We start from the raw sequence: 24671 nt of genomic DNA on the forward strand, positions 1-24671 counted from the left end.
CATCCACGAGTCAGAAGCCAGCATCTGAGACCAGCTGTCTGGATGGCTTCTCCTGAAGAAAGCCCATCGAGGATCTACTGCAGCTGAGTGCTGTTCCTCTGCTACCTGTCCACCATGGGGAAGACATCGCTGCTTAAAAAAGACAACAGTGAGCAGAATTTGCTTGGTGGGTCTAAAGCCTCCTCAAATGGCAGTGGCGGTGGCGGAGGCAGTGGTGGTGGCGACGGCGGAGGCGACGGTGGCGGCGACGGTGGCAGCAGCAAGGGCGGCGGCAGCGTCTCCCGGCAGAAAGACCCTCACGGGGAAGCCAATGCACTATTGTGAGTGGTCCCATCACCCTTCCAGGGCAAGTACAGCCAGACCTCAGCCTCTAAGGGCTTCCTCATGTACCCCGGTGGCACCGAAAAGTTCCAGAACCTAAGAATGTTGACACTCTGGGGAGTAGTCTTGGGGGGAGGGTGTCACGTTTCCCAATCCTTGCAAAGAACCCAGGCAGAGCAGCTGTTCCCAAGCCGAGCTGCCTGAAGCAAAGAGCAGATCCCTGGCGCCAGGAGGGTGCTGCTCTCTGCCCTGTCCTATCCTAGTCCACCCCTCCCCCAACAGAGATAGATCTTCCGATAAACACGGGATCACCCAGGTCCCGTTTTTACTGCCCCACACTCAGACATATAGATTTTCTCTAGACAGACTTGCACTCTCGAACCCAGACCGGCCTCAAATTTGCAATTCTTCTGCTTCAGCCTTCTCAGTGCCGGGATTACGGGATTGCCTCAACCCTGACAAGCAATGGTGATGTTTTATACCCAATCCCAAAGTGCTGCTTATGTAAAAGCTACAACTGTTTATTTGATGTGTCTTTGAGAGCACATACACATGATAGAGATACAGCACAGGGTTCCAGCCCTTGCCCAGGACGCACAAGGACCTGGGTTCCAGAGTTGGAGGGCTGGAATGGGGGAGACAAAGAGAAAAAGAAGAGTGTAAAGTACACACACACACACACACACACACACACACACACCAGGCAGCAACCATGACTTCTGAGGAAGGGCTGTGGGAGGCTGCGAGACAGGAAAGCAACATTTCTTTGCAAGGTTCTTTGATAAGCTTTTTTTTTTAACTTCTGAATCTTTTACAATGAGTATTGCTGTCTGGTTTCAAGTATAGCTTGTATATGTAATGTGGGAGGGGCTCAAGAGACACCAAGAAATGCGGAGCACCATCATTCATGAGGAAATTCATTCAAAACCCTGCAAGTGCCATAGGCCCTTGTGTAGAAATCATGCACACTTAAACACAAATAGGAATGGCCACCCAGTAGCCACAAGTGTGCTTATCTGTCACGGATGAGTCCTGGGCACATTCTTCACAATAGCGTAGCAATGTACTGTTTTCAAGGGGAAACCAGAAAGCTTACCTTCCTAAACGTCTCAGCGTAGCCCCGAGCCTATGTGTGCTGTCCAAGGCCCTGTGACCCAAGGCAGAGTGCTGTTACCCAAGATGCAATGGTTTCCCATAATGCCTCATCGTTTCCAGGTCAGGCACAAGTGAGGCCGATGCTATCTGTGATAGCACAGAAGGGAGAATTGAAGGGAGGAGAGACTGTAAGACGACTGAGGAGTTGACAGAAGGGAAAAACCTAAGTGGGAGGAGGCTGTGACACATGTTCCAATAATTGTAGTCATCAAGAAACAATTGTGTAGAAAGTCTGGTGTCCCGGGCTTGCTGTGAATTAACTGAGACAGTGACACAGATGAAAGAGCATGTCTTTCCCATGTTGGTGGAGAGATGTTAGAAATAGGTTTGGGTTCCTTGCAGCTTTCACCTTGAGGCAGGAGCTTTCTCTCCGTCGGATTTACTGTGTGGTTTGTGCATCCTTTCGGCCTCTGCCAGGAAAGCCCCATGGCAGCAGAGGAATTCTTGGCCCAATGCTTGGTAATCAAGAAGGGGTGCATGCTACTGCCCGCTTAAACCAGCTCCTCCAGGGAAGACCAGTGGCAACCCCCGACTCTGTTCTCACAGCCCTGTCACAGCCACTCTTCCCAGACTGGCCAGCAGCGGCTGATACAGGTGTAAAGCACACCTGGAGCCCCACAGTACCCAGTACTCAGTACTCGGTACTCGTAGCACTGTGCACAGTAGCAATGGCTGTTAAGCTTTGTGTCTTATACAGTGCACAGCATGAGTCTATATTGTGTGTCTGTTTGTGGAGATCTGTATGTATTTATTCACATGAATGTTGGCTGAGTCATAGATGAAGGGCTGAATAGAATCAAGCAGATACTTTATATATCCTATTCAATGATTGAACTTTCTCTAGTAAGTTAATGACCTAGTGAGTAGGCACGGTGGCATCCGACTATCAGGGGTGGAAGCAGGAAGATCAGGAGTTCTAGGTCATCCTGAGTTACATAAGACTGTCTCAAACAACAAAAATCTTTATGTATTTAGATTAAGATGGCCCGCCAACAAATTTTCTATGAATTGGAGCAGTGGTCACTGTTCTTCACTGCCTTTCTAAGCATTAGAAGCACAGCAGGCCTCAGTGATTACTATTTGGGAGAATAAACCTCAGAATCTCCCAAATGGTGGCAAATTTCTATTTGCTTCACCTTCAGAGCTTCCTGTTGGTTGTGCCTCCTGAGCTGGCACCAGCCCTGAGTCACATGTTCCGGGATAGCACCCTGACTGGGAATCACACCAGACTTTACACATTAAGCTCTGTCCTCTGCCCAACACACACACACAGACACACACACACAGACACACACACACAGACACACACACACACACACACACACACACACACACACACACGATGCTGGGGAAAGCTAGGAGACAGCCCTGCCTTGCCCTTCCATTCCCTCTCTTCTTCCCTTTGCTTTCTTCCTCTTCTTTCTCCTGCCCTTGCCCCGCCCCCTTTCCCTTCCCCACAATAGCTTCTCTCACTTTCCCTACCACAGGTTTATGCAAATCTTTATCCACCTGTTGAAAAGCAACATTGGCACAGGGTTCCTGGGACTTCCCCTGGCTGTGAAAAACGCTGGATTGTTGGTAAGAGGCAGCACGGGCTAGAAATCAGATTCATCCAAGTTGGGGTGGGGAGAGACATGTCTCTAGACCTCTGTGATGGGTGACTCTCGGGGTCTGGGCTCTGCCGTAGCAGCTGTGCCCATCACATCCCCAGAACCAACCAGGAAGAACACAGAATCTCCACTCACCACCCTCCTGTCCAGTCTCCTCCCCCACTTCCCCTTCTACATCACACTTTGTCCCTGTAAACTTGTGTGTGTGTGTGTGTGTGTGTGTGTGTGTGTGTGTGACTCCTGTTCCGTACACCTCATAAGTCACCAAGGCTTCGGCAAGAGGCTCTCCAGTTCAAGGCCAACCTAGACTCTGTAGTGAGTTTCAAGGAAGCCTGAGCTACAGAGCAAGAATGCTTCAAAACATAAAAACAAACAAACAGAAAACCCACAAGGGCTGAGAATGTGGCTTAGTCAAAGATTGGTTGCATGAAGCCCTGGGTCATAAGCACTTGGAAATAAAAATAAGAATAAAACCATCTGATGGTGTGTGAGACAGGGGCCAGGCATGGAACTAAGGCTGTCCCACCAGTCCTCATGTCCCCTACACCCCGCTGACGCCACCTCCTGGCTTATGCCTCCTCTCGGAAACTACTGTGTCCTATGAGCATGAAGGCTGCACCTTACATGGGACATCCCTAGAATACTTAGGGAGCTTGCAAAAGACTGACGTACTTGCTTTGAATCTGTGATAACGAACGGCAGGGCTCCCCTTTCTCCCCACAGTCCAGCTCTGGAGACCTGCACGCAGAAAACCCTCACAGTAAACCCTCGCAGTGCCTGTAGGGTTTGGGTGATGCCGTGTGGAGGTCTCTTTAGTCAGCTTGTCTTCTCCGAGCCTGTTAAGTGGCTCCTGGCTTCCTCCCACCTGACTTTTCTGTTGACTAACAGTTCCAGTCAGAGGGAGGACCCTCTCCTTCGGAGCCCTCTAGATCCTAGATAGATGTCTGCGGAAGAGCATTAAACCCGCGTAGCCCCAGGCAGACTGGCTCTGCCACTGCGCACTCCCCGATGCCTCACTAGCTCTTCAGACTGTCCTCTTTACCTCCGAGAGTAGGGGTGTGCCTGGCTCCCCGGGATTAAAGGTTGTAAACAAGACAAGGTTCTGCCCCATGGAGGCTGCCTCCTAGGGAGGTCTAGCCGCACTCTTGGCCCCTCATCTGTCTCTTTGTGACAAAATAATGTCACCTAGGACACAGCTATAAAGCCACATTGTGCCCTTCCGGTCACGTCCGGAAGACTGTGATTGACAATCAGCCTTGCTTTTAAAGAGGGGGTCTGACACACAGGCTCTCTGGAGCAGCGATCCTCAACAGGGAAGAGTGTGCTACACCAGCGGCCACCCCTCCTCTGACAGCCGCCGCCCCTCCTCCGACAGTCTGTCATGTCCAGGGACAGTTTTGATTGTCAAGTCTTGGGGGAAGGTCCCTGCCCAGGGGTGCAGCCCTACCTGGCATCCTGCATTGCGCAGAGTGGCTCAGACTGGCCTCAACAGACACACCCGCCACAGTGTCCCTGGGGTCTGCTGATTAACTGTCAGAACCTTGGTCTTTAAGGATCTTAGGTGCGCTGGGACTTAGGCGTGTAAAGGAGATACATTTACCATGGGGGATTCTGGAAGAATATACCTGGAGGCAGATGAGAAAAGGCCTGGGCTGCATGGGATGGTGGACTCGCTGTCCCAGGAAGAATTCTAGCCAGTGTGGGAGAGGCCCTCAACAGTGACACTAAATAGGATCCAGAGGCAGGGGACATTGAGCTAACAACTCATCATGGACAACTTCTGGTTGGTTGGTTATGTAGTTAGCTGATTAGTTGGTTAGTTGGTTAGGTAGCTGATTGGCTATATGGTTGGTTAGTTAGTTGATTGGTTGAATACTTGGACGGTTGGTTGGTTGGTTGGTTGGTTGGTTGGTTGGCTGATTAGTTAACTGGTTGGTTGGATAGTTGGATGGTTAGCTGATTGGTTGAATGGTTGGTTGGTTGTTTGGTTGGCTGGTTGATTGACTAGTTGGTTGGTTATAGGGTCTCACCACATAGCTCAAACCGGCCTCAAACTCACAGTGATCCTCCTGCATCAGCCTAAGCACTGGCATTGTTGGCATGTGTCTCCATATACAGTTTTCTGTCTGCTTGGACCAGTGCTAGGATGGAATCCAGGATGTCACACTTGCTCCAAGCCCTCACCACTGAGCTACAATCCATCTAGAGAGTTTTACTCTGAGAAGAACTCTACTGTCCTGACTACACGGGGGCTAGGTTGTAGATATGGCCAACTTTTGTCTCACTGTCTTCCCGTTCTGTTCCTCCAGGTGGGGCCTGTCAGCCTCCTGGCCATCGGGGTCCTCACGGTGCACTGTATGGATATCCTGCTGAACTGTGCCAGCCACCTCACCCAGAGGTCAGAGCCCACCTCTCTCACCCTGAAGGCTCCATCCCAGGACCACTTCTCCAGGCTACCACACCTGCTCCTCTGGATCTTCCAGAGGTGGCAAAGGGGTTTCAAAGAGAGTCTCAAACAGAAACTGTTTTATCATTTGAGGAGCCACACAGGCCCATGTGTTAGAACACTTGGGCCAGCTGGTGGCACTGTTTGAGGAGGCTGTGGAAAGTTAGGAGGTGGAGCTTGTGGGAGGAAGTGGACCTTGTGCTTTCTGTCTATTCTGTTTCCTGGCTTGTTGGTGTGGGGAGCTCCAGTCTCACACTCCTACTCCGTGAACTCTACCATGCCTTTCTGAGCACAGTGGACTGTGTCCTTTCAAACTGTGAGACAAAATAAACCCTCCCTCCCTTCAAGTTGCTTCATGTCAGGTATTTGGTTACACCAGAACAGAGCCAGGCCTGAAGATGTGTGGTACAGGCTTCCTGGGTCCATCCCTAGCACCTCCAAAAGAAGCTGATACGGTGTGTTGGTGTGACCCAATTCTGCAGTTAGTGAATTAGCAGCCACGCTGGCTCCGACACCCCTCCTCACCTGGAGGAACCAAAGGTAGCAAAATGTGCAAAGGTGCCCTAAGAACTACTGGGTATGTGGGGGGTCCTCAGACATCCTCCTGGTTTGTTCAGTTTGGGGTTTTTATTTTGTTTTGAAATTTTATTTTATTTTATCTGTGTGCATGCGTGCACCCTCGTGAGTCTGTGTGTACCATACATGTGCAGGAGCCCCCTGAAGCCAGAAGTAAGCATCAGATCCCCTGAGAAGGAGTTGTGGATAGTTGTGAGCCAGCACATATGGGTTCTTGGTCCCCTATAAAAGGCAGTACAAGCTCTTAATCATTAAGCCATTTCTTCAGCCCTATCTCCCCTTTGATTTGAGTCAGGGTCTCAGGCAGCCCAGGCTTGCCTCCAAGTCACTGTAGAGCTGAAGATGACTTTGAATTCCTGATCCACCTGCCTCCACCTCCCAAGTTCTAGTAACAAAGTCATGTGATTGCACACCCCTTTAATGTAGTGCTGGGGGTCAAACCCAGGGCCTTGAGGTATGCTAGGAAAGCCCTTTACCAAATGAGCTGCAGCCCAATGCCCTTCTTTTTCTTTTCATTTTCCTACTCCAATACAGGTGCTTTCACAGAGCCACTTGTTCCAGGAAAACCCTCTCAAGGAACGTTAATAAAAGTGAAGGAGACAGTTAGCATGACATGAGCTGTAGAGATGGCTCAGTGGTTTCTTTCTTAGGACGAAAAGAGCATACAATGAAAACACAGAACACTGAGCTCCTCAGGAAACAGCCACTCTTATTACATTCAGGTCCAAGTGTGTCCCTGGAAGTGAGAAAAGACCTTATACAGAAGTCAAGGCTGAGGCAGGAGGATTACCAGTTCCAGGCCAGCCTGGGCTATACCATGAGCATTTCTGAAGCAAGGGTATAGAGTAAAAGTTTTTATGGGCTAGGGATGTAGCTCAGTGGTCGAGGACTCACCTGGCGTGCAAGTTCAGTGTCCAAACTCGTCATAAAGCCAAACAAACAGAACCCAAGTGGACGTACCTGGAGTGTGTGCTGGTCAGAGCACCCTTTCGGCTTATAAATCACGTCACACATCAGGGTTTTGCATTGATGTAAATGGCGTGAATCGGTTGAGCCAAGGCCTTTGCAAGATTTCTGTACTCCTCCCAGGAACCCCTCTGAGAGAGGGACTAGTTTTAATCCCATTTTACAGATGAATAGATTTAGGCTTAAATACTTTGGCCTGGGTCACACAGCTGGGAAATGGCAGAGCTGGACTTTGAAGACCTGTCTGACTTTTTTTTTTTAATTAGTTCTTTGAAAATTTCATACAAAGTTATGTAATCACATTCACCCTCCTCCCTCATTCCTTCCAGATCACTCCCTTCCGCACCCTCCCAACTCTGTACTGCCCTCTTTTCCTTTCCTTTTCTTTTTTCCCTTCCGTCCATCCTTCCTTCCTTCCTTTCTTCCTGTTGTTAAACCCATCCTTAACCATCAGTGACTCTCTGAATGGCCCCTCCCCAAGTCCTCCAGGTCCTCACAGTGATGGAACTCCTGCAAGCACTAACCTGCCAACCGTCTGGCTTTGCCCTTTGGCTAATAGTGTCTTTCATTTTTCTCTGAAATAAACATTTCAAAACAATGGTCTTTTATCCGACAAGGGCCTTCTGCCTTTTTTGTTTTGGTAACTCCCTAGACTGGCTTTAAATCTTTATGTAGTCCGGAATGAGCTTGATCTCCAGATCTCCACATATACCTGCAGCATCCTGGGGTGACAGGCACGCCGTTTTTAGAAGGCTTCATAAAGTCCTGAGCCTCGTTTCTGTCCCCCAGCCATGCAGTTAGCACTGTGCATGTGGCATGTGGCCAGCAGCAGCTGCTCCTCTCTGTTCGCACCCAGAGCCAGAAGAGTTCTACTGCAGAGCTACCTACTCCCCCTTAGAAAGGAAGATAGCACCCTCGAAGGGCTTCGAAATCTCGGTGTAAACCAAGACCCACCCTGGCTGGCCACGCCCATTCTGCCTCCACCCCCTCTCCTGCTTTGCTTATTTAAACCAAAGAACAGATGCTGTTTATTCCAAAGGACAAGACCAGGGAAATCTGCCTAAATATTGTGTTTAAAGCATGCTGCTGGGTGCATGCCTATAGGGAGGTGGAGGAAGGGGCAAGAGGTCAAAGCTGTTCCCCAGCGGCACATGTTCCAGGCCACCCCGGCCTACGTGAGACCCCGTCAAAGAAAAACAAAAAAAAGAAAAAGCACAAACGCATAAAATTGTATAAACTAGTACGTAAACTCCTGAGGGTTGCATAAATGGTACTATTATTAGGAAGTTCACAGGACATCCCGGCCTCACACAAATGCACACAACAGTCGCCAGCCTAGGCGTATACCTTTAGCAAAAGTGCTTTAACTTACGCATCATTTGTCCTTTCACCCTAGACTGCAGAGGAGTCTTGTGAACTATGAAGAGACTACAATGTACAGCCTGGAAACATGCCCGAATCCTTGGTTGAGAACGCACTCAGTGTGGGGCAGGTAACTGGTTGCACAAGCGCTAACAGTTACAGTGATGGAACCATGACAGAATCCCTCCTCCCCTGCCTGCTCTAGCTTTATGTCTGCTCACACAAGGATTTTTGTCATTTTTGTTTTTAAGATTTTATTTTGTGTTTAATTAGATCTATCTGTGTGCCTGTATGAGAGTATGAGCAAGTTCCCCTAGGAGGGCAGAAAAGAGCGCAGGAGCTAGAGGTATACATTTTATAATTTGTAATTACAATAATTATAATTTATATTACAACCCCTGTTGTAAGGCCAGCTCCTTACATCAGGGGTTGTAAGGCCCCTGATGTGAGTGCTGGGAACTGAACCTGGGTCCAGTGCTCCAAGAGTATATGTTTGCTTAGCCACTGAGCCATCTCTCCAGCCCCTGCTTGCACAGTTTTTTGTTTTGTTTTGTTTTGTTCTTATTTTAGGCAGACAGGCTCTTTTTGGAAACCATCAAGCAAGACAGAGTACCTCTCCACAGCCCCAGCCCACCTCCTTCTTCACCTTAGTACATCAAGCTGTGTGTGAGTGTAAAACTTATATAGCCAGGGTGACCTTGAACTAGCCCAGAAGCCAAGGATGACTTTGAACTTCCCATATACCCCGCTGTGGCACACACAGCGAAACTTCATAAATGCTAGGCTAGAACTCTTCCAATTGAGCTCCAGCTTGAGCCCTGGTTCGTTTTATGTTTTCTTGTACGCTACTTAAAATCATAGGTGTAAACTTTAAATTCATTTTGCTTACTGACTTGCTCCCTTGAAACAGTCTCTTGCGCATCAGGCTGGCCTCAGACATGCTCTGTAGCCCAAGATGACCCTCAACCGGACCCCTCCTCATTCTTCCCAAGTTCTGGGCATGAACCTGTACAGCTAGCCTGAAATTAGATTTCTTTTTAATCTTGTAGTGTATCAGTCACTTGTCCTGTCGCTGCGACGATATCTGAGGAAGAAAGGGTTTATCCCAGCTCACAGTTCCAGCCACTTACACAAAGCATGGTATTACCCACCTCCAGGGTGGATCTTCCCACCTCAGACAACCTATTCTTTGTTTGTTTGTTTTGGTTTGTTTTATTGAGACAGGGTCTCTCTACATGCCCCTCTCTGTCCTGGAACTTACTATGTAAACCAGGCAACTTCTGTCTGACTCTGCCTTCTGAGTACTGGGATTAAAGACATGTGCCACCATGCCTGGCCAGTCAACTTATTCTACAATGTCTCTCACAGATGTGCCCTAAAATGTGTTTTCCTTACGATTCTATGTCCTGTTAACAGCAAAAATCAATCATCGCAGACACATATCTCTCTTTTTTTTCATCTTGGAACACACAAGACACATCTCATCATTTGATGGCTCACTGCTCTCTGGTGGGGGTGTTTACCCTATTTTAGTTGACCAGTCCCTTCATGGTGGACATTTAGTTTGTTCCCTTTGTTATGGGGTAAAACCCAGGGACTACTCAGCACGACCCAAGTTCATATCAAGACTCTGTATTAAGCCTGCTGGTGACTGCTTGGAGAGAAACCCTTCACGGAGCAGCCCAAGAATGCATATTAAAGGGAGATTTTAGAGACAAAGAACACAGGAAACTACATCCTGTTTGGCAGTTGCAGAAGGAAGCAAGCAAGCTGTTTAACAAGAGCCAAGAACATGCAATTAGCAAGGACATTTCAACCCTGAGTGTCTAGAACATGGTTAGATGTTTTCCCACGAGCCTTTCTGGGCTGTGAGCTGGGGGTGTAAGATGGAATTAACACCTTCCTCTCCTGTATTGCCTTTGGTCAGAGTGTTTTATCACAGCAACAGAGGAAGCTAGGACAGCCACCTTCCCAGAAGGCTGTCAGAAACACCAGAGCTCAAAGCCTGCCCGAATTCAAGGCTTAGTGATGTAGGGAGACCCCTGTGCCAGGATTTTTTTTTAAATTCACTTTACATCCCAGTAGTAGCCCCCTCCCTCCTCTCTTCCTGGTCCCATCCTCTCTCCGTTTTTTCTCATTCTCCCTCCCCTACTCCTCAGAAAAGAGGACCACCAACCTACCTGAGCACATCAAGTTGCATCAGGACTGAGCGAGTCCTCTTCCCCCGTGAGCTGGCAAGGCAGCCCTGCCAAAGGAAAGTGATCAAAAAGCAGGCAACAGAGTCCATGTCAAAGATAAATTCTTCTCCCCTTCCTAGGGACCCACTTGTTGACCAGTTGCCCATTGGCTACATCTGTACAGGGTGCCTAGGTCCAGTCCATGCATGGTCCTTGGTTGGTGCTTCAGTCTTCATACACCCCTATGAGCTCTGGTTAGGCGTCACTGTTGGCAAAACTCCTGTCCCCCTCTCTTCTATCATTCCCACCATCACCACCACCACTCCTCCACAAGTCTCCCTGCTTTCTGCCCAGTGCTTGGATATGGGTCCCAGCATCTGTTTCAGTCCACTTCTGGGTACAGCCTCTATGCTAGGCTCCTGTCTGCAAGCTTAGCAGAGTATCATTCATAGTGTCAGAGGTTGGCTCTCTCCCCATGGGGTGGATCTCAGGTTCGGCCAGGCATTGATTGTGAATTCCCCCAATCTCTGCTCTGTTTTTATCCCTGCACATCTTGTAGGCAGGGTAAATTTTGGGTTGAAGTTTTTGTGGGTGAATTGGTGTTCTCCTCCTTCCACTAGGAGCTCTGTCTAGTTAGAGGCAGTCTCTTTAGTTTTCATGACCCCTGCCACTAGGATTCTCAGCTGGAGTCAGCCCCATATCCCCCGAGGAGCCTACGCTGTCATGGGTCTCCAGCTTGTCACAGAGATGCCCCTACCCCGGTTTCTCTTCTCTCTGCAGGTCCTCTGTCTTCTTGCTCCTGCTCACCCCAAGTCTGCTCTCCACCCTCATTTCTCTCCCTACTCCCTCTCCTACCCAATTCCCTCTCCTCAACTACCTCTGCTGCCTATTCTGTTTTCCCTTCCGAGTGAGACTGTGCATGGCTAGAAGTCCTGGGTTAGACCCTCATCGCCACTCATCTGAGCACCCACACACACACACACATGCACTTGCCCACAAGCATACACAGACACAGAGACACACAAGCTGGTTCTATTCAAAACGTTTTTCTCTTTGAGCATGTCTTATCACCTTATCAGTCTTGAGTAGGACTCCAGCGAGAGATTACACTGCCCTAGAAAAATGGTGTGACCAGAGCTCTCACGACAAAATAACACATGAAAGGTACAAAAGACCTTGATAATCGTGGGACAAAGACATCTTGAGACCCCGCCATGTGACCTTCTCTGACAGTCCTTCCCCGGGCAGTGAGTCTACACCTCTGCAGCAGCAGTCCCTTCCACAGAGCCTGCCCCAGGCTCCTCAATCAAGCGAGCCCTTATGGCCCAATCAGAAACTGTTCTAGTTATCAGCCAGATGAGGTCAGGATCCATGTCTGATGACATCTCTTAAGCAGATAGATAAGACAGTAACAGCCCCTGGAGGTCAACATGCCTGTTGAGATGGAAAATTATCCAGCTCAGAGGACACAACCAAGTAACTCAAAGCCACACAGGAGTTCAGTGTCAGAGCAAAGATTAGAACTCGAGACGCCCTACTTTCTACCCAGCAGGATTCCTTCATCCCATTTCTTTGGAAATCAGTAACTGAGGAAATCTGGAAACCCCCGAGAGCGGGGAAGGGGGTGGGGAGCCTCACTTCAACCAGCAATTCTTCACTTTCAGTGCACTGAGAGGAACTCAGAGGCTCGACTAAGCGCTCCCTGCCCCACAGAGGTAGCAATCACCCATGGAGACTCAGCCTTTAGATGGAAAGCCACTGGTGGGGAACCTTATGACGGAGGGCACAGCAGTGCCCCTTGCCCAGGGTACCAAGCTGAGCCCATAGTAGCCCATGCCACAGGGGTCCTGTGACTGAATAGAGGACATAAAGATCAGTCTGAAATTCTCTTACCAAAAAAAAAAAAAAAAAGAATCAGTGAAGAAATGTCATCTAATCAAACCTCTGGACCTGAGATCAGCTCTCAAGAAACACCCAGGGATGGAGGCAGAGATAAACAATCCACAAGACCAAGCCTAGAAAAAAAGGATATGCCGGCTGAACAGATGCTCTGTCGAAGGCAGCTACCACAGAAGAGTAAAAAGCTGCAAGAAAAAAAAATGAAAACAGGTCTGGGATGTAGGTTAAGAGTAGAATGCCTAGCCAGGTGCAGTGGCCCACGACGGTAATCCCAGCACTCAGGGAGGCAGAGGAAGGTGATCTCTATGAATTTGAGGCCAGCCTGGCCTACAGAGTGAGCCCAGGACAGCCGAGAGAAACTGTGCCTTGCAAAAAAATAAATAAAACAAAAACAAACAAACAAACAAAGGAGTAGAGTTCCTGTCTAGCATGCATGAAGCCCTGGTACCAGAAAACAATCCTCAGTACCAGAAAAACAGCAAACAAAACCCTACAGAGCAAGTCAGGCATGGTGGCATAGGCTTATAATCCCAGCACTCAGGGAGGCAGAGGCAGGCGGATCTTAGTGAGTACGAGGCCAGCCTGGTTTACAAAGCAAGTCCAGGATAGCTACACAGAGAAACCCTGTCTTAAAAACAAAACAAAACAAAACAAAACAAAAAAACACAAAGCAGGAAGAATATGCTAATTTTTCAAAGTTAAGTGCAATGCCCAGGCTTGCCTGAACCAACTTTGTAATGTGGGTGTCAGTAAATTCTAAAACCTTGGGTATAAGGAGGTACATGTATGAAGAGAGATCCAAAACCACAGAACAAGAGGCCATGGTCCCCCCCACCCCCAGCATGTTAAAAGAGGAACAGAATGCTACTGCCTTTGTCATCTGCCCAAAGTGCTTCCAGAAATCTAATCTGGAGGAAACAGTCAGTCACACAAACACACCATGTGGGCAGTTTTTGAAGGCCAGCCTGAACTCTCCAAAATGACCTAATAGAAAGCAGGGTCATATTCATGCAAAAATATTCCATGTTGGAAAAAAAAAAAAAGGCTAAAGAGGTACAAACATAACATACAGCTTTAGGGGAAGAAAAGTTAAGCCAGGTATAGTGAGTGGCATACCTGCAACTCCAGCACTTGGGAGGGAGAGGGAGGAAAATCAGGAGTTCAGGAGCAGCTTGAGCTACATAGGAAGTTTAAAGCTAGCCTTGGCCTCCCACCCAAAAAAGAGTATATTTGTGAGATGATCAAGACATCTAAAATATAGGCTATGTATTTGATGTTGATTTCTGTCTATTGAGGTTTAGGAGAAATCTGCCTGAGATATTTCAGATGGATATTTCATGACTTCTGGATTTGTCATTGAAATCATTGTGTGTGTGTGTGTGTGTGTGTGTGTGCGCGCGCGCATGTACACGTAATGTAATTCAGGGCCAAAGGTAGCTACGAATAAATTTCGTTATGTATGGTTGTGGGTGATTGTGGTGATGCCAGACCTATCAGGAAAGAAGCTAGAAACTCAGGAGTTCAAGGTCACACTTAGCTACAAGGATAATCAGAGGCCAGCCTGGGCAGCATGAGTCCCTATCTTAAAAAAGCAAACTAACTATCTATTTAAAGCCAGAGTTTACAAATATTAATTTTATTATACTACCAACTTTTTCTGAGGGGCTGAATTTCTCCCAGGACAACCATCAACAAAACAACTGTTTTGAGGATCAGACCCATCCTTAAACAATAACTTGTCTCCTCCTCTTCCTCCCCAGGTACGTGGTGAGCTTCCTGCTGATCGTCACCCAGCTGGGCTTCTGCATTGTGTATTTCATGTTTATGGCAGACAATTTACAGCAGGTGAAGAGAGCTCTTCTGGGCGGGGTGGGAGGAGAGCGGCCTCCCACTGTTTTTGGGGTCATACATAGCATTCAACCCTGCCTGCCCTATGTTAGACAACGGCTGGGGCCAGGGCAAGGCCAAAGCCGTTCCCTGTCCTCCCGAAAAGCGTCTCAGGCTGTCACACCCAAGATGTCTAACAAGCGGTCACGTTCCCCTCATCACATTCCCAACATGAGACAAGTCGGTCAGAGCATTCCTTCATGCCTCTGTGAGACTGAGGTGCACACACACCCGCAGGCCAGAAAGGACGGAGGGACTGCTGGAGCACAGGCTGCTCAATTCCCAGCCCCGCCCCACTTGGACGGCAAAGTCTGTAAAGGATGTGCTTATGTAACCGAAATCCTTTTCTAGTCATGTGAGGGGAAGAATTGTTACTTCACAGGGAAGAAGAGATTGTCTATCAGAACAAGAACAACAAAGACCTTTTGGGTTTGAGGATGCCTAGCATTTTCGGTTGTTAGAATCACATGCACTACAGTTAAGGTGTCTAGCTTTGGCGCTCTCAAAACCAGACAGGATGTCTCACATCCATAAATGCCAACATTTGGAAGATACAAGCAGAATGATCAAAAGTTCAAGGTCCTACTCAGCTATATAGCAAGTCTGAGGTAAGGCCAGCATCGGATACATGAGACCCTGTCTCAAAAAGGAGGGGGTGAAGGCATAGCTCAGGGAGTAAATTGCTTGTCTTGCAGGCACAGGGCCTAAGATCCATTTCCCAGGACATACATATATATGTATATATACAAGGGTTTGGGGCCTGCAGCTGTAATTTCAGTGCTCAGGAGGCACAGACAGATGGGACCTGCTGCTCACTAGACAGCCAGCCTGGCCTAATTTGCTCAGCACCAGCCGTTGACCCTGTCTCAAAAAACAAGGCAGGCAACACCTTAGGAACAATGCTGATTTTGTCCCCCGGAGCCCACCCCCAGGAACACTGTATACCCAGAAGACACTCAATTGTGGGGCGGGAGAGATGACTCGCTAGTTAAAAGCACTGTTTGCTCTCTCAAAAGATCCAGACCTGGGTTCAGTTCCCAGCACCCATGTGGTGGCTCACAGCCATCTCTAACTCCAGCTGCAGGAAATCTGACTCCCTGTTTTGACCTCTTCCAGCACCGGGCATGTACATGATGCAGTTACATACGTCCAGGCAATTCATATAGATAAGATTAAGTAGGTCTAAAACTGCTTCAAGGACTCACTCATTTCATTTTATGTGTATGGATGTTTTGCCTGCAGTTACGTAAGTGCACTATACGTGGAAGTCAGAAGAAGGTATCAGTACTCCCAGAACTGTGACTCACCATGTGGGTACTGGGAATTGACTCTGTAAGAGCAACCAGTGTTCCTCACCACTGAGCCATTTCTATGCCCCCCACCAAAAAAAAGTTTCTAAAGACATCTAGCTATATTGAAATTTCACATAAGTCACGAATAATATGTTTTCTCTGCTGGGGCAGAAAGTAATCCGTTGATGAGCTGAAATCCTAACGGAAATGACTCTCGGTGACTCTTGACTGATGTTCTACCTTTTGCTGTGTGTCCCTTCGGCAGATCATGGAAGAAGCTCATTTCACCTCCGACGTCTGCGAGCCCAGGCAGAACCTGGTGATGACCCCTGTCCTGGACACTCGCTTCTACATGGTCACCATCCTGCCCTTCCTCATCCTGCTGGTACTCATCCAGAACCCGCAGGTGCTGTCCATCTTCTCCACCTTGGCCACCATCACCACCCTGGGTAGCCTGTCTCTGATCTTCATGTATCTCATCCAGGTCTGTGTCTGGAACTACCCAGAACGGGGGTCAGGGTCCAGGGCTTCTGAGGCATGGCAGGGTCATGGATATGATGGGAAGGTGAAGGTGAGGAAGGTGGCCGGTCCCCTGCTCTGAGTGTAGGTGATTTCTAGTGATACTCCCGCCTCACAAGCTGTAAAAGTTAGACATCGTTACCATCAGCACCCTCATCTTCAGCATCATGGTCATGTCCGATAACAGTGAGTCACTGGGAATTGAGTTGCTGAATGCCTTCTGTGATCCAGTTGTTGTTAGGGAAGCTGGGGGTTTTGTGGCTCGACAAATAAGAAATACCACCATAGGGAGATGGGGAGAAAGCTTGTTGCCCGAGTGTGAGGACCTGAGTTCCCATCCCCAGTACCCACATGACAGCCTAACACAGTGGGGCACTCATGTAACCCCAGGACTGAGAGAGTGAAAGGTGGGTGGCGGTCCACTGGCCAGACAGCCTAGCTGAAACGGGGAACTCTGGGTTCAATAAGAAACTCTAGAGAATAAGGTGGAAAACAATTGGCTATCTACCTCTGGCCTCCACATGCGCTGGTTTGGGTGCGTGCACACCTACACAAACATAGAACACCATAGGTGAGCTTGCAAGTGCTCACGCACACAAAACACACATGGGAGATATAGCACTGGTCAGTGGACAGGCAAGATGTAGGGCTGGCTAGGTGACTCAGATACGTGCCTGCAAGCCTGAGTTTCATCACCAGAATCCACAGAGTGGTAGGAGGGGGCTGGCTCCCCACAAGATATCTTTTGATTTCCTCATGCACACCATGACACACATAACCACCCTTGCCCCTACCTAATAAATGCATTTAAAAGGTTTTAAAGAGAGAGAGAGAGAGAGAGAGAGAAAGAGAGAGAGAGAGAGATGGTAAAGAAATTTGATCTACTTGGTACCAAAGACTTTAAACAATTTCCTGGATCTTCGAAATAAAACAACTGCAAATACCATATCTCTCCCAATTTCCAGAAAAAAAAAAAAAAAAAAAAAAAAAAGACACTGAAAACAGAGACGGCAGGTGAGCAGATCTTTCTGATTGGGTCAACTGGTTTACCTCCCATCATTGGCGCTACTAACATTCCACCATTGTTGCTTCATTTCTTTGAGCATGAAAGTCTTTGGGATTATATTAGTGTCCTGTTGATGCTATAACGAATAACCACACATCTGGAAAGTTTGGGTTTTGTTTGTTTGTATACAGGCTCTCATTAGCCCACTTTGGCTTTGTAGCTAAGGATGACCTTGAGCTTCTGATCAGAGGGTCATTTCCTGAGTGCCAGACTTACAGACATGCACCATGGCACCCAATTACGCCAAGCTAGAGGTTGAACGCAGGGCTTTGAGCCTGTTAGGCAGGCACTTTACTACTTGAGCTATTAGCTAAGACTCTTTTTAAAATTGTTTTTGTTTCAGCTTATTTCCTTTGGTTTCAAGGTATTTTTCTTGAAACAGGGCTTCATAAAACCCAGGCTGGCTTCAGACTTTTTAAGTATTGGAGGGTGACCTTGAGCTTCTGATCTTCCTGCTTCTACCTCTTAAGAGCTGGGTTTACAGGCATGTGCTAGCATATTTGGATTTCTGAAGAGCTGAGGATCAAATTCAGGTCTTTATGCATGCTAGGCAAGTGCCCTACCAACTAACCTAGAACCCCAGCCCTAAAAACGATACAGATTTCCTCTAGGACGCTGGAGGTCCCACTGAGTTAATCAGCAGGTCCATACCCTTCCCCAAAGGTTCTCGTAGAGAGCCTGCTTTCTTGCCTTTCCAAGCATGCGTTGGCCCATGGCCCTGCCATGGTTAAAGCCAGCAACACTAGGCTGACTCTTCCTTCTCTGCAGTCTGGTTTCCTCTTCCACTTTTAAGGACCCTTACCCAACATTAAGATAAGTGAAATAAGCCAGACACAAAAGTTACAAGCTCCCCCTCACGGGAGGTACTTGGAACAGCCACGTTCACATAGGCAGAACACACAGAGGGGTTGCTAAGAGGCGGAGAACCAAGAATTATTTTGAGTTTCTGTTTGGGTTGACAAGGCCCTGCTGATGAACAGTAGTGGTAGGAATGTCGCAGAGTGAGTATACTCATGGGTAAAATGACTAAACGGAAAGTTTGGTGTTACTTTGAAACAATAAATGTTTCAAACAGTAAGCGAGTGCTTCGCTAGCGTGCAGGAGGAGCTGGGTTTCACCTTCAACACAGCACACACACCTGTGATCCCAGCACTCAGGGGGGTGGAGGCGAGACTAGAGGATCAGGAAGTCAAAATCTTCCTCAGGCGCAGGTAGAGTTCAAGGTCAGCCTGGACTGCGCCAGAGTCCGTCTGGGAATAAACTGACTAATTAATTAAAACACTTTAAAAAGGATAAGACAGTAAGTAGGAGCGCCCTTTACACTACCTCTGTCAGCAATGTTACCCAAGCTGACCACCCCATTGCTAAGCCAGCGCCCTTCCTCTCTTTCAGGAGCTCCCACGGCACAGCAACCTGCCCCTGGTTGCACACTGGAAGACTTTCTTGTTGTTCTTCGGCACGGCCATCTTCACCTTTGAAGGCGTGGGGATGGTAAGAAGGATGCAGTGCCCCACAGAACGGCCTGCTATGCGTCCCCATGTCACCCTAGCAGTGTCGTGGGCAGGGCAGCACGATTTTCTCCCGGTGAAGGGAAAGTCTGCACTGATGAGGGCACCTCCCAACCCAGACCACACCTCACGCTCCCAAGACAAAGACAAAGATGGAGAATTTACTCATCAGTCCACACTGAGCGGGGTGTTGGGGGCAAGAGCAAGCGGGAGACAAGAGGAAGGGGGCGTGAACACACGGAGGGGGTGTGGCCACGTGGAGGGTGTGTGTGGCCATAAAGCCGAGGTGGAGAGCAGGGTCACATGAAATAATGATATAGAAAGGCGCACCCCACGTGGTATGGCTCTGCGGGGTCCTGGCTGCGTGGAGGATGTAACCCTGCGGAGTGGTGACGTGGGTGATGTGCCCTTGTGAGGAGGTATGGCCCTGTGCGTGGAGCTGGGGAGGGGCGTGGCCATTGGAGTGATAAGGCAATATAGAGAAGGTGGCTTTGTGGAGGGTGTGGCTGTGTGGCTCTGTGGAGGGCTGTAGCCTCGTGCAGGGGTGCAGCCTTAGGGGTGGGGGGGTGGCCTTGAAGAAGGGGTGAGGCCTTGTGGCGGGGTTCTTCGCTAACTCCACCCACCACAAGAAGAACTCAGAGGCCTGTAAGGGAATCTACACCTACGCCGCCATGGCCACTTCTTTCGACCTTGTCTTTACCAAACCCTCCGCTTCCAGGTTCTGCCCCTCAAAAGCCAGATGAAGAGTCCACAACAGTTTCCTGCCGTGTTGTACGTAGGGATGTCCTGTGTCATCTTCCTCTACGTCTGCCTGGGGACCCTGGGCTACATGAAGTTTGGCTCAAACACTCAGGCCAGCATCACTCTCAACTTGCCCAATTGCTGGTAGGAACCTGCCTGCCTCAAGGGGGGACAGGGAGGCGTGGGAGGCGAGCCTTGGTGGCAGGCTCACGTGCGCACGCGTGAAACCGTTTCCTTTAGCAGAGGAAATGAACTGTGGAGAGTCGTGTTAGTTATGATCATGGGTTGAGTCTGACGACTAGGCCCCGTGTTCCCTTTCAGTGTCTCACAGCAGCCTTAAAACATTACCATTAAGGGTTTCGTGGAGCAAACCAGGATGTCAACATTAGAGGCTTGCAGTGACCTTTCCAACCCACACTGCCTAGTGGGAGAGAAGACTTGGGTCCGAGTTCAACCCTAAAATGCAAAGGCCCTAAGATGAGTGATGTCGGGCCGTTGCGGAAACAGAAAGTGAAAACTTCACAGCAAAGCATTTGTGCGGATGATGATGATGATGATGATGATGAGAACAATAACAATTTTTTTTTTTTTGAGAGAGGTTTCACTTAGCCCAGGATAACCTCAAACTTCCTCTGTAGCCAAAGCTAGGCTTGGTATCATCCAACCTGCCTCTGCTTCCCAAGTGCTGGGATTATAGATATGCACTACCATACCTGCGTAAAAATAAATAGAGAGAGAGAGAGAGAGAGAGAATGTTAAAGCACCACAGATCGACTGCTATTTAAGCCACTGAGTATCCCCAGCTGGAACTCAGTATAGTGTCCTTGCCTTCCATCATTCATTCTTTCATCCATCCATCCAGGAGACGTCTGTAGGTGGGACCTTTGGTGGAGGTGTTGGACTCTCAGTGACTAAGCACATACTCTAAAGCTAACTAACAGGCTCCACATTCTGCCTCCTCCGTGGCTGTGAGCGAGCCTCCCACCCTTCCGTGCAGTAAGGATTACCCACGTGCCTCCTGTATCAGTCAGGGCAGCTTCATGATGCAGTCACCTAAGTGCCATCGCTGGATGGCCCTGGATCTCATTCTAATGGTTCAGCCACACTCCACGGCTGTCGTGACAAGGCCGCTGAATGCCACCTGCCTTTCCCAGGCAGCCAGTGCAGCAGCTTAAACGCCTAACCTGAGCTAGAACAGGCAGCCCTCCTGTCAGATCTCCCACCACGAGCAGGGAAGGGCCTTTGGTGAACAGCACAAATAATTCCTGCACTCCCTGGCAGAGTGCCTGTGGGCAGCAGTTGCTTTAATATACGGAAAATCCTTAGAAAAGTGCTGAGCATGCAGCAAGCTCTGTGCCTCTGTTATTGTTATGGTCCTTTCAGCCTTGGGCTTTCAGGTGGTTGAGGTGATGGTGGCATTCATGGTCCCCAAAGCCAGAGCAGCAAAATGAGGAAAATGTCACCAGCCTCACCCTCCTCTCTGTATATTGCTAATGACAGATGAGATCATGAACATGGAATTCTTTGAAGTTGTGCCTTATTTCATGCGAGGGAGATATTATCTTAATATGCTGCTCTTATTCTCGTCTGATTGCGCTTCCTCTAGCTATCCTGGGCAGAGTCTCTCCATTATGGGGGTGGCAGTGAACTGAAGTCAGTATGAGTGTGTATGAGTGAGCTAGTATGAGTGAGCAGCCGATAAAGGAACTCACTCTTGACGGAAGTCTTGAACAAACAACCCTTCCCAATAAAAACACCAACAATTAGAGAAAAAAAGAGGGGGGTAGGGGGCTGATAGGGATATAAAAAATCACAATTTTATATGCAAAAAGATCCTCAAAGCATACAAAAGAAATGCCAGTTTAAAAAATTAGAATGTTGGGGCTGGGGAGATAACCCAGTTAAGTGCTTGCCACAGGGCTGTGAGGCCTGACTTTGACCTCCAGCACGCGTATAAAAATCTGGGTTTGGAGGTACATGCCTGCCATCCTAGTGCTTGGAGGTACATGCCTGCCATCCTAGTGCTGGTGAGGTGGAGACAGGCAGATCCCTGGAGTGTACTGGCCAACCAACCTAGCCAAACGTGACTCAGTGAAAGTCCCAGGGCCCACCGAGAGACGCCTCATCACAAACAAGGTGACGGCTCCACACCTCCACAGCCTGCACACAGGAACACACACATGCTGCAGTGTCAGAGACCGGCACAATTCACACATTATTTGGTAACTGGAGGCTTCATAGACTAGGACAAGAGGGCAGTGTGTCAATAAGCATCGAAATGTGAAATCATAGCTGAGGGCTGATGCGTAGCTCAGTGGTTGAGTGCTTACCTAGCATGCGTGAGGTCCTGGGTTCAATTCCCAGCAATGCGTAAGCCAGAGTGGTGGCTCATGCCGATAATCCCGAGGTCATCGTTGGCTGCATATCAACCTCGAAGCCTGGGACACAGGGTGAGACCCAGGGTCAAGAAAAAAAGAATAATTTAAATCTCATTTTTTACTTCTGGAGTTGATGTGTAGAAAAGGAACACACAGATGCACGTGGTAGATGCTAGGATAAGCAGATGCGGGATATGTGGGTGGGTAGGTATCACATATGCTGAGCTATGTGAGTGTGCATCACGTGTGCTGAGATAAGCAGATATGTGTAAAGATAGTCTTTGCTGCATTGTTTTCTTGGCAAAAGACAGAATAAGTTTCCCATTAACTGCTGAGCAGGTGAAAAACTTAGAGAAAAAAAATCTCTGTGCTGTTAAATAGAAGCACCAGACATGTGTACACACAGGAAAACAATTCATAGAGACATGCCACAGTGCCTCAATGGGGGTATGTGTGGCTCCCCCACTTTCTCCTTAAGATTGGGGGCACAGGGCTGGGCACATGGCTCAGTGGGCAAAGTGTTGACACCCAAACATGAAGGCCCAACTTAGCACCCTCAAAACCCATACAAACGCTGGGCACAGCGGCGCGCATCTGTAATCCCCGATAGGCAGAGACAGAAGAATTCGTGGAAGTTTGTGGTGTAGCTAGCTTGGCATATGCAGCAGTAACAAAATGCGAGAGGTGCTGCTCCAGGTCTGGTAGAAGGCTAGGACAGACACCTGAGGTTATCATTGCACCTCCACACATGCACACACAGATTCAAAGGTTCTCTGTACATAGATTATCTCTAGAAAACTCTGAGGGAACTGAAGTGAAGATCAGGGGTGGACTGATTTGTCTTGGCTGTATGGCTGCCATACTGTGAATTGTACTATACACGGCTATGAAATTTATAAATTTTTAAACATAAGGTTCCCACGGCCTCAGAACCCCCAGGAACGTGTGCTCCCATGGGCCTCCCATGTCCCGTCTAAGCCAGTCTGGCCCCAGTCACTGGCTTCTAACCTGTGAGGCTTCCGATGAGTCCTGGGCCACCTTCCCCAAAGCTTGGGAGCATCTCACGTCCTTCCAATGCTCTGTCTGCAGGTTGTACCAGTCCGTTAAGCTGATGTACTCTGTTGGCATCTTCTTCACCTATGCCCTCCAGTTCCACATCCCAGCTGAGATCATCGTCCCCTTCGTGGTCTCAAGAGTGTCTGAGAACTGGGCTCTGTTCGTAGACCTGACTGTCCGCACAGCCTTGGTCTGCCTGACCTGTGAGTAAGGAAGACGGTGCTTACTCACTCAGACCTATGACCTGGCTCATACCTCAGTGTAGCGCCCACTTGTCTCTGTGATCTACAAAGTGTTTGTCTCCTTGCTTCTCACCCACCCCCTGAAACAGGCTTCAAAAACCTGTCACAGGAGGAAGGCTACCCCCAGTCTTCTTGCTTAGAGAGTAAGTGCTGACTGGTTCACGGGAGAAGGCAGGATCTTTCTCAATCAGCCACTTGCCTGCCCAGAAGAATTAAGTCACATCCCCACAGCACACAACTCTATGACAGAATGGGTGATTTGACCCCTGGAACCTGTGCCCTTCCTGTTTGATGTGTGGTCAAGTCCCACTGCCATCAGGTGACCTTTTGATTGTAAAGAAACCTCCGAAGGGCTGATTTGTTAAAGACTTGGGTTATTTCAGGACTTTCTCCTCCCTCTTTTCTCTTCATTCACCCACCTGTTCAACCAGAAGGTGTTGCTGAGGAAATGTTGGAAGAAGGTTTGGGCCATCCTTTCTTGGGCATATTCCCGGAAGCGAGGGTCAGAAGAGGTACCCAGGATTAAAAAAAAATAAATTTAAAAAAGTTAAATAACTGGGGAATGCTTGACCCAGAGATGTGAAAACACTGTTCTTCCGGAGCTTGATTATAGTATGAGATGGAGGAGACCCTTAGTGTTGGGATGAGGTGCTGGCTGCCAGCCTAGCTCCAAGTTCAGTGAGAGACTCCATCTCAAGGGGATAAAGAAGGGACTGATTGACAGATGTTAGAACAGGGCTCTTGATTCCCTCCTCTAGCCTTTATATTCACACAGGTATGTGAGTGCAAACCACACACACACACACACACACACACACACAGGGGAGGGAGATTGTTTTTATGTACAAAAATCTTTTTTTTTAAGAGTTGGAGGAGAGACAGGGTCCAGATCTATGGTGCCTGGCCTAACCCTTAAAGCACAAAGTCATGCTTGTTGAGGGCTCTCCTCTTGGAGGCACACTCTGTGAGTTTATTTTCCTCTCTCACTGCAGGTTTCTCAGCCGTCCTCATCCCTCGCCTGGACCTGGTCATCTCCCTGGTGGGCTCCGTGAGCAGCAGCGCCCTGGCCCTCATCATCCCGCCCCTGCTGGAGATTGCCACGTTTTACTCTGAGAACATGAGCTGTGTGACCATTGCCAAGGACATCATGATCAGCATCCTGGGCCTGTTAGGCTGTGTATTTGGGACATACCAAGCCCTCTATGAGATGACCCTGCAGGCCCACTTTTCCATGGCCAACTCTACAAGGCTCCACACATAATTGCCTATTTTTATTTGAATAGCTCTTTCTTCCTCTCATCCTCTGTTGGATTCTCATTATATATGTTCATCAAAACCCAGTGCCTTATGTTAATTAGTGGCTTCTTTTTAAATTAATTACTTTATTTTTTATTCACTTTGCATCCTGGTTGTAGCCCCATCCCTCCCCCCTCCCAGTTCTGTCTTCCTCCCTTCCCCTCCCCCTCTCCT

The 24671-nt window shown here is 48.6% G+C and overlaps 1 protein-coding gene across 1 annotated transcript; it reads left to right on the forward strand.

Moving 5' to 3' along the window:
- Positions 1-24506, forward strand: LOC110547220 (proton-coupled amino acid transporter 3-like). Its single transcript, XM_021634618.2, has 10 exons — positions 1-320; positions 2964-3054; positions 5396-5484; positions 8471-8566; positions 14273-14357; positions 15957-16175; positions 18672-18767; positions 19503-19669; positions 22993-23162; positions 24194-24506. The coding sequence occupies exons 1-10, from the start codon at positions 115-117 to the stop codon at positions 24460-24462; spliced, it is 1488 nt and encodes a 495-aa protein (XP_021490293.1). The 5' UTR covers positions 1-114; the 3' UTR covers positions 24463-24506.
- The last annotated feature ends 165 nt before the right edge of the window (positions 24507-24671 follow it).

This window comes from Meriones unguiculatus, chromosome 11 (assembly GCF_030254825.1).
Source record: "Meriones unguiculatus strain TT.TT164.6M chromosome 11, Bangor_MerUng_6.1, whole genome shotgun sequence".
Taxonomy (NCBI): Eukaryota; Metazoa; Chordata; class Mammalia; order Rodentia; family Muridae; genus Meriones; species Meriones unguiculatus.

Coding starts and splice junctions, on each gene's coding strand:
- LOC110547220 (XM_021634618.2), top strand. CDS start 115: ATGGGGAAGACATCGCTGCTTAAAAAAGACAACAGTGAGCAGAATTTG. Junction 321..2,963: donor GGGGAAGCCAATGCACTATT/GTGAGTGGTCCC, acceptor TCCCTACCACAG/GTTTATGCAAATCTTTATCC. Junction 8,567..14,272: donor ACGCACTCAGTGTGGGGCAG/GTAACTGGTTGC, acceptor CTTCCTCCCCAG/GTACGTGGTGAGCTTCCTGC.